Genomic DNA, 10,157 nt, shown 5'->3' on the forward strand with positions numbered 1-10,157 from the left:
AAAAAAAAAAAAAAAAAAAGAAAAAGAAGAAGAAATGTAGATATTTAGTTCTCCAGGAGTTCCCCAGAGGGGACAGGTCAGTCTACCCCACATGACACCAAGGACTTCTTCAAGATGGTCAGATGAAGTCCACAGGTTGTACCTATTTTTTGTCTTACTCGAAATACTTTTCAGCAAGGAAAATGGGTCTAGAGCTTGCTAGCATTGTGTCCATCTCGCAGCCACAACATTGGTGGCAGTACCCACTTACTGAACCCTGGCAGTGCAGGACCTAAGCACAGGACATGGATTGTCTTATTTACTTCTCTCGGGCTGTGAGGGAGGGATTACCAGCTCCCTTTTACCGATTAGGAACTAGAGACCTGGAGAGGGTAAGCAAACTGCCCAGGTCCCACAAGTAAAACAAGGTGGCTGGGGCCTGAACCCAGCAGTCTGAGGTCAGAGTCACTCTTAGCCACCACTGTGTGACTGTCAGGAGCACTACATCCATGAGGAAAACAGGTGTCCTGGACACACAACAACCTGTGTGGCCTCTGGAGCCTGCCAAGGTTGACCTCTTTCTAACTTCTACCATCTTAGACATCGAAAGGGGGTTCTGTTGGTAATTACTGGAATCTGGGTGCTCTGGAGGGAGGATGCCCATTTTTGCTGCTTAAGCACTGGGCTGAGAGGGCCCTTGGGCTTTAAATGCCCAGACCTGATCTGAATCCTTTGCATTATGATCAAAGCATTAAGCTTTCAGCTGAGATGTTTTAGCTTCAGCCTCTTGCTGGTCCTGGCATTTGGCACACAAGAGGCTTCACAGTGCTGAGCCACCCCATGGTCTAGGCTGCCCAGGCCTCAGTCCTCTATGGCCTGCACATGCAGGCTAATTCCAGGCTCCCTCACTGGTTTGAGTGTCCAACTCCAGAGAGTCCCAAGCCCTGGCCTTGGCCCTGTCGAGTTCACAGCCGAGCCCTGTGCTGCCCCCTTGCCTCCCAGGACCGCACCTGTGAAATCGTTGAGGACACAGAATCCAGCCGGATGGTTAAGAAGATGAAGAAGCGCATCTGCCTCGTCCTGGACTGCCTCTGTGCTCACGACTTCAGCGACAAGACCGCTGACCTCATCAACCTGCAGCACTATGTCATCAAGGAGAAGAGGCTCAGCGAGCGGGAGACTGTGGTCATCTTCTACGACGTGGTCCGCGTGGTGGAGGCCCTGCACCAGGTGAGGCCACACTCTGCTGCCACACCTTCTGGCCACAGAGAGCCACCTTTCTTGCTGCTGCTGAGCAGAAGGCAGCTCTGTCCTGCGCACCTGGGTGTGCTTTGCAGCTAGGAGTGTCCAAAAGAAGAGTGGCTGAATGGCAGGTGCACAGGGGGAGGCACAGTGCCACCCTGCAGGCCACCTTCCTGGAGAGGGCTGACCTGCAGCCCAGCAGAGCCCGTGTGGTAATTCCCCATCAGTTAAGAGGCCTGGTGTCCCCCGTGTAGTGATGACAGTGAGATACCCACCCAAGCAACTACAGCACATCTGAGCTTTTTGTAGGATTAGAGGTGTCAGACATGCCGGGACAAAAGGGTAGGAGGGCCTGAGCCTCTTCCCGGTGCACCACTAATGTGGGCCGAGCCTGTGGTACTTAGTCACGAAGCGATGACACCTCCCCCCCGACCCCCAGATCCATCCTGTCTGTGGAATGTCTAATGGAGATGAAAAGATGAGTGACTTTCCCCACCAGCCGCTGCCCAGAGGGGAGAAAGAGCTGAAGAAGCCGCTGCAGATGGGGAGACACTGACTAGGTGCACATTCGTTCCCCATCCAGATGCATGGGTCATGTGAACTTAGAACCGTCCTGATCTGCCTGTGGTTGGAGCCTAAAGAGACACATCATAGAATTTTTCCCACCTTCTCTAACACCGGGAGAGCCCCCATCTTACAGGGTGGGCCCTGACCCCACCTCTCACATTGACAATATAAACCATACACCTGTTGTTTTGCAGAAGAACATCGTGCACAGAGACCTGAAGCTGGGGAACATGGTGCTCAACAAGAGGTAAGATCCCTGTCTCTTCGTCCACGCTGTTACCCTAGGCCTGGGGCAGGCTACACATTGCAACTCTCTGGTGCCCTGCAGTGTCCTCATGGAGATTCCGACTCAAAACAACCCACTTCCTCCAGGAATCCCAGGACTCTGGGGATGGGATGAACATGGGAATTGGAGGCTTGCTGAGACTGGGAGTTTTGAGCCACAGAAAGGGAGCTCTGGGAAGAACTTTAGATCTCCTCCCTGGTCCATTTATTTGTCATGCCTGGCTCCTAGTGGATACTCAGAAAATTACTATAAAAATGGACTAAATGGTCAGGCACAGTGGTTCCTGCCTGTAATCCCAGCACTTTGGGAGGCTGAGGCAGGAGGATCACTTGAACCCAGGAGTTTGAGACCAGCCTGGGCAACATAGTGAAGACCCCATCTCTACAAAAATATATCTTTTTTGAATGGACAATTGGGGTGAAGGAATGAGCAAAATGAGGCCTTGCTGTAGGTCAGTTTCCTCGGGAAACAGACTCTGAGGTTTACGTGCTGGAGGTTTACTGTGGAGTGCTCTCAGGGTGACGGGGTGGAATTAGGCAGAAGGAGAAGCTGAACCTCAGTGAAGTCCCAGCAGGGCCTCAGCCTGAAAAACTCGAGAGTGGGATGGCCCTGCAGATAGCCTGCGCATGGCCTTTGTGCCCCGCTAGCAGTCACTGAATGTCTGCTGTCCATAGGGAGGGGCACTCCCTTAGGCAAGGCAGCTTCTTTTGGCTAAGAGAGCCTCCTGGAGAGGGATGCAGCTGTGAGTAGTTACTGTAAAATTTGACCAGCTCTCTCAGCAGCAGGGAGAGCATGCCTTAGACTTGGAGGGGATCAGGCGGCCCACCCCAACATTGTTGGTGAACCAGCAGCAGAGGGAGACCAAGCGTGGCCCTGGTTTCAGGTTGTCATCCCACCTCAGCAGAGGGTCCTGGGCCTCTTTGGAGTGATCTGGGACAGTGCTACCACCATCCCACCATGTTGGAGGGACCACCAACCATGTAGGGACCCAGGACCGGCAGGAAGTGGGCCCACTCTGTGGACTACCACCATCCTCGAAATGCAGGGCTGAGAAGGGCGCATGTCCCCCACCCCGCCCCCACCCGTTCTTCCTGAGCCTCCCTCCCTCACCTCTCAGTTCAGCGTTGAGCAGGTTGGAGGGCTTACAAAGACAGCCCGAATCTCACAGCAGAATTGTTGTGGTGGGTGATTCATTCCATGATGTGGCTGTACCAGCCCAGCCCAGGAGGGGCCTGAGGCCCACTGTCCTCTAAAGGGGCCAAAGCCACAGTGGTCAGAGGAAAAGAAGCTGCCTGAAAGCTGGCCTCGGGGAGGGGGCATTGCCTTGTGCCCCATCTCAGCTGATGGCGAGTTACTGCTGGGGGCTCTAGACCCACAGCTCCAGCCTGAGAGGCCATTGGGACGATGCTGTGCAGCTCAGCAGCTAAGCCTTCTCCATCCTTCGAATAGCACCACCTGGTGCTGGGGCTGCAGACAGAAACTCTCAGTGCCACCACTACCCTCTGGAGCCCACCATCTGATGGGGTACTGACCAGAAGATGGTATCATGTGTGGAGGACCAGCATGCAGAGGGCAAGGGGCATGTGGAGGGACAGTGGCTGCTGCCTGAGTTGATTCGTGAAGGATGAGTTGGAATTTGCCAGACTGAGAAAGTGAAGGGATGAGAACCTTGCCCTGCTATGCTCTGCAGGGGGAAGGGAGGGAAACAGGAAATTCCAGGGCTGCTTAAACCCTGGACTGGCTGAGTGAGTTGGGGAGGACGGAAGCAGCACTGACATGGGGGTCAGACCGCTCACTTCCCAGTGCCAGCTCTTCATTATCTTGGAGACTATGAGAGTGTGTTCGTTTGGTTACTTATTGATTGAATTCATTTATTGAGGTACCAAGCACTTCTCTGAGCTTCCATTTCCTCATCTGTGAAAGTGAAGGTCATCCTGGCTTCCCGGGAAGATTGGCCTGAGATGCAAATAAGTGGATGTAAGGCTACCTAATATGACGGGGTTTGGCGCATCACAAGCACACCCCAGTGCTAGTCTAGCCAGGACTGGAGAGCCTGTGGCTGAGAGACAGGAGAACAGGACCCATGGGCTCACGTCTCTGGAAATGAGGCCTGCTGTGTGTTGAGCGGCCAACGAGGACACCCCTGGTGAGGGCCCAGCGGTCCCCCAGCCATAGCTCCGCACCATGAGAGGAGGTGGTAGGGAGCCCCGACCAAACCAGCCCTGGACTGTGGAGAGCCAGTTGTCATAGAGTTGGGAAATTGGGTCCTGCCCCTTCCCCTGGCCCTCTCTGGGGCCTTGGGGCAGTCCCATCTTGCTGTGGACTACAGGCTCACTGTTCACAAAGAGGGCATAATTTTTGGGCACCTAAATCCATCTGGCCACAGAGCCCATGTCCCCTCCAGCTGGACTAGAGAGCTCCCAGGCCTTCCGCAGCAGCCATTCATTGGCTCTAAATGAGCATCGCGGGGTTGTCATGGGAACGTGCTGAGCTCATGCCTGCTAACCACACCAGCACTCCTGGCCCCTCTGTGTCGCTGGGGGATTTGCTTCCAACTCTCACTTCTGCAGGCCCCCTTGGTCCTGGAAGTGTAGTCAAGGGGTCGCACCACCCTGCAGACACCAGTGTGGCTGTAGCAGCTCTGCTGTGCGTGCGTGCTCCTCGGGGTGCAGAATGCCGACGCCTCACTCACACCCAGAACCAGACAGAGGTTCTGGCTGCCTTTCACTTGAGTCATGGGCACTCCAGAGGGGCAGGGTGGTGTGGTGCAGAGAGACTCACTGCTCTGTGTGTGTCCTCGGGCACATCTTCTGCTCTGGGGCCCCACTCTCACCTCGCTCAGTTGAGAGTTAACCTGAAGGAGCTCCAGCCCACTCCAGCCCCTTCCCACCCGTCATGCCAGGCTCTACCTGCACTGGAGCAGCAGGCAGGCCAGCTGGAGGCCTTCTCAGCAGAGCAGAGAGCTCCCAAGGAGCAGACAGGGGAGGTGTTGGCAAGGCAGCTGCAAGGACGAGTTCATCCCGCTTTGGATTTTAAAAGGATCGAAATTCGAAACCCTCTTCTGGGGTTATGTGAGGTGCTGTGGGGTCTTTCTGCTTCCTCCTTTCTTTTTGGTAGGCAGGCAACATACCAAGTTCCTAGAAAAGGAGAAAAACACTGTGGCAGCCCAAAGGGCCATAGCTAAAGCGTGACTCACTCAGAGCCAATCCTACTGACACACGTCCCCTCCCTGTCCCACTCTGCCCTTGCCCCCTCCTGTCAGGACCAGACTAGGGGGTGTGGGACTCCCAGGGAGCTGTGCACCTCCCGCTTGGGTGGTGGCGGCGGGGCAGGGGAGTGTTGCCAAACCTCAGGAGGCCTTGGAGCTGCCCGTGCGGCTTCCTGTGGAGAGACTCCAGTGCTCCTGCCGCTCAGCCCTGCAGAGCCTCAGCTGTGCCTGCCCCTGTCCTGGCAGAGGGCGGGAAAGTCCCACCAGCAGTGTTGAGTTGAAAGCTCAGCCACACTGGCGCGTGCTGTCCCAGGCCTGCTGTCGCACCATGGCACCTCTCCCCTGCCACCTCCAAGACGGAATCTTTCCCACCAGGTGTGCCAGCCACCAGCTGCTACTATTTGTCAGGCACTGGACAAGAGATTCACACAGCAAGAACATGGCAGAGCCAGGACTAGGAACCTGACTCCCAGACCCACCATACTCTCTCCTGAGCTGTCCTCCTCCCAGCGTCTTGAGCCTCAGAGACCCACAGGATACATTTGCAGCTTCCGCAGCCATCTCCGACCAGGAATGCCTCTGCTCTGTGGGAGCCTTCTGGACAAGAGGCCCGAGCAGTTCTATATTCAGGGCAGCGGCACTGGAGCTTCAGAGCTAGAGCAGTCCACTGCTTGACGTGCACGTGACCCTGTGCTGTGACCCTTCACCTGTGCACTCAGGCTCTAGCCACCCGTGGGTCACCAGTCAGATTCCTATGGCAGCTGACAGGGCAGGCCTGTGTAGGCGCCGGAGTCGGCGTTTCCATGAGGAATCCAGAGGACAGACTGGCCTTTGTTTTGCATCAAGGCCTTTGCCAGCAGAATTCCCCAAGATCGCTAAGGGCTCTCAGAGCCTCCTGGACGCAGCTCCTGGGGAAATCCACCGGCAGCCACGCATGCGCTGTGCCTCTGAGAGCTCTGAGAGTTGATTGTAGTGAGAGGCAGCCCAAGGCCCCCATGGAGCTTTCCTTCCTGCTGTCCTCCCAGCTTTTCCCCCTAGCTTCTCCACCCCGCCAGCCGACACAGGAGCAGGGCAGCTGGGCAGAGAGGCACCCTTCCTCATTGCCTGCCCCCATGGTCCAGGAAACCTTTCCCGGGCCTCTTAGACAGGGCCTGCCCACCCTCCCAGCCCCCATTGTGGTGCAAGGTCCTCTCAGGGCACTTCCTTTTGTCCACATGTGAGTTTCCTCCAAAGGATCAGAGCCCAAAGCTGCTCTGCCCCACGCCTTTCAGAGGGAGAGTCTGTGATGTTCTAGCCAGGGCAGAGTCACAAGTACAAGGTAAGGGATGAGTCAGTTTTGATGGAACAGAAGGAAAAGTCATTCAGGGCCTGGGGCCTTGCCCGGGGACACATCTGGGCATGAGGCCGCTGTCAGTTGTGTGCGCAGCTCTGGGACCTCGCAGACCTGGGCTTGGATTCTGCTGTTCTGCTCACCAGCTGCATGACCTTGGCCAAGTCCTTTCACTTCCCTGTGCCTTTGTTGTATCATCTGAAACCGGACAGTGAGAAAATCCCCCTCACTGGCCACTGTCAGTTTCTTCCTCTGCAGTGGTTGTGGGGCCAAGTGAGACAGTAACCTGACAGACTCTGTGGTGTGGGTGTGGCTGGGGCCAAGTGAGACAGTGACCTGACAGACTCCGTGGTGTGGGGGCAGCTGGGGCCACCCTGGGGTCACCTCCCAAGGTGGAGTCACTCATCTCTGCTGGCCTTCCTTTTCCTCATGTGTGAATGAGGAAATTGAACTAAATCTCAGATCACTCCCAGTCTAGAATATTACACGAGGCTGTTTTTGGGAAATCTCTGAAAGTTGTTCTAAGCCCTATGCTATACCCCGAGATTCATCCAGGGCAGCGGGTCCGGGGATGGCCTGTGCAACACTCAGGACCTGGGAGAGAAGCCAATCCCTGCTGAGACAGCTTGGCTGGTGGCCAGAAACGTCTGGGGCCTGATTCCTCTGCTCCCTGGAGAGGGGGTTGGGGCAGCTGCTTCGCCCTCTGGTGAGAAGCCCGCCTCCTGCTGTTTAGGATCGAGGACTGGCCCGGCGAGGTGTGCCCTGCCTATGTGTCTTGTGCCCGTTGCTATAGACACTGAGGTTTGTTCGCTCTCTGTCTCCCACTCCTAGGACACATCGGATAACCATCACCAACTTCTGCCTCGGGAAGCATCTGGTGAGCGAGGGGGACCTTCTGAAGGACCAGAGGGGCAGCCCTGCCTACATCAGTCCTGACGTGCTCAGTGGTACGTGTGTGTGCCAGGCAGTGGGCCTCCGAGCTCAGTACAGCCAGGCTCTGTGACAATCCACTCAGCAAATCTGTGGGCAGGCCCTGGGCAAGGTGCTGGCGCTTCACTGGGGGCCCAGACCAGTACTGTCCCTCCCCATACAAAATGTTCGGTCTGTTGGAGGTGGAAGACGTAACGATAACACGAATGCATGTTTAATTCCTCTGAGATCAGTGCTAGGGAGGAACAGGATTGCCATGAGCGTGGATGAAGGGTGCTTGGAGGACTTTCCCTACGAGGTGACAGTTGAGCTATGATCTTAAGGGGAACTAGGAATTCCCTGGGTGTGTGTGACTGGGCTGAGGCGGAGGCTCCCAGAGGCAGCACAGCACATTGGAGCAATTGCAAGCTGCTCAGAAGTGAGCCTGGTTCAAGAGGAAGCCAGAGAGGTGCGCAGGGGCCAGATCAGGCAAGGCCTGGCGTAGTCCTCGTTAAGAGACGTCATCCCTTCAAGTGCGAGCGGAAACCTTTGAACAGTTCTCAACTGAGCGTGCCACTGTGAGTTTGCGTTTCAGAGCCCTCACTCCCTGTCTTTGTTCACTCGTTCTGTTACTATTTGCTGAGGGCCACCCAGGCCCAAAGCTCTGTTCTAGACACTTTGGAGAAAACAGTGGACAAAGTAGACAAACATCGCTGCCTTCATGGAGCTGACTTTCTAGTGGGGATGAGACAGATAATACACAAAACAAATAAATAACTTACGGGCCGGGCGCAGTGGCTCACGCCTGTAATCCCAACACTTTGGGAGGCTGTGGCGGGCAGGTCACAAGGTCAGGAGTTCGAGACGAGCCTGGCCAATATGGTGAAACCCTATCTCTACTAAAAATACAGAAGTTAGCGGGGCGTGGTGGCAGTTGCCTGTAATCCAAGCTACTCGGGAGGCCAAGGCAGGAGAATCGCTTGAACCCGGGAGGCAGAGTTTGCAGTGAGCTGAGATTGCACCACTGCACTCCAGCCTGGGCAACAGAGCAAGACTCTCATCTCAAAAAATAAAAAAAACTCCCAAAGTTACTGCCCACTGATCTGATTTCGAAGTTCCAGACACAGTGCTGAGCGTGACTCGCATTATCTGTTTAAACCACACAGCTATCCTGTGTGGTCAATATCTTAAGTCCTTTTCTCACAGATGAGGAAATTGAGGCTTAGAGATGACATCTCTTGTCCAAAGTCATAGCTAATAAATAGTAAACTGGAAAATGGAGGCACAGCCCCAGGGCTGCCTCCTACTAAAGCCCATGCTCCCAACTCTTTCACCGTAGACTCTGTTGCTTTCCCTTTCCCCCTTGTCCTCGGCCCAAATCCTTTAGGGAACCGGGGCTTACACCCACTCCCATCCCTCAACATGGAGAACTTGGGGTTGTCTCCAGGATCCTTCACCCCCACCCCACACATGAGTGCACCCTTTCTGTGCAGTGGCAGAGCCAGCCTCGTCCCAGGTCTTCACACACGTCCTGGTGAGCAGGCTGCTGTAATACAAGCACTTACAACTCCCTCAGAGGCTCCCCCAACTGCTGCTTCTGCTGGAGAGCCAGGCCTGTCCCCAGGGCTGCCCGTGTGCAGAGACAGTAGCACCATTCCCCAGACCTGGGGGTTTTGGTTGGAGTCAAGGATCTGGGTGCCAGGGGTATACCCTAACTCCCTGGGCACCACCCCCATGGCCCAGCACAGCCTGGCACCCTCCACAGTAATCCCCAAAGCATCCCTATAGGAGATAGAGCCAGGCTCCTGCCTCCACCCAGCCTGTGAGTGGGGCTGTGGCCGTTTGCAGGGCTCAGGCTGGGGGCTGGCCCTGGTTGGGACTCTTCTCTCGCAGCACCAGGCTAGAGTGGCCTTCATTTGCAATCTGAAGCTCTGTGGGCCTCCCTGCTGTTGCCAGCAGCCTATCCTTCTGGCTCTTCCAGACTCGTGCCAGTCTTGGAGGATGAAACAAAGGGATCTGACTGAATCAGAAAGAGTCCTCGACTGGGAGACCAGAGACATGGGTTCTCAGTTCTGGCCTTGCTGTTGAACAAGCTGTGTGATCACGGCCTCCAATCTCCTTCTGACTTCAGCTTCCTCCCTCCTGGGTTAGAAGCTGAAGTACCAGCCCTGCCATGTGGGTTTCGGGCCCAGGTCTGCCCTTTCATTTATTCTCCATGTGCCCAGCATGGGCATGGGGCATGGGGCTGTGAAAAGGCAGACCTGGTCTGGCCCTCATGGAGGTGATAGTCTGGCTAATAACCGTGTGAATTTGGGGAAGTTACAGACTTTTCTGGGCCTCCGTTTTTTCATCTATAAAATAAGGATGGCAGTAGTAGTAGTACCTGAGGGATTAAATAATGCCCTTAACCAGCCGGGCACGGTGCCTTACTCCTGTAATCCCAACATTTTGGGAGGCCAAGTCGGGTGGATCACGAGGTCAGGAGATCGAGACCATCCTGGTTAACATGGTGAAACCCTGTCTCTACTAAAAATACAAAATATTAGCCGGGCGAGGTGGTGGGCGCCTGTAGTCCCAGCTACTCGGGAGGCTGAGGCAGGAGAATGGCGTGAACCTGGGAGGCGGAGCTTGCAGTG

At 55.4% G+C, this 10,157-nt stretch overlaps 1 protein-coding gene across 3 annotated transcripts in view; it reads left to right on the forward strand.

Annotated features, from left to right (window-relative positions):
* Positions 1-10,157, forward strand: part of STK40 (serine/threonine kinase 40) — a 47,591-nt gene that overhangs the window by 30,592 nt on the left and 6,842 nt on the right. For all 3 annotated transcript variants that reach the window (XM_011955307.1, XM_011955308.1, XM_011955305.1), the window contains exons 5-7: positions 982-1,209; positions 1,983-2,035; positions 7,444-7,559. In XM_011955307.1, the coding sequence (XP_011810697.1) occupies positions 982-1,209; positions 1,983-2,035; positions 7,444-7,559 (397 nt within the window). The remainder of the gene's footprint in view (positions 1-981; positions 1,210-1,982; positions 2,036-7,443; positions 7,560-10,157) is intronic.

Source organism: Colobus angolensis, unplaced genomic scaffold (assembly GCF_000951035.1).
Source record: "Colobus angolensis palliatus isolate OR3802 unplaced genomic scaffold, Cang.pa_1.0 Scaffold4, whole genome shotgun sequence".
NCBI classification, from domain to species: Eukaryota; Metazoa; Chordata; class Mammalia; order Primates; family Cercopithecidae; genus Colobus; species Colobus angolensis.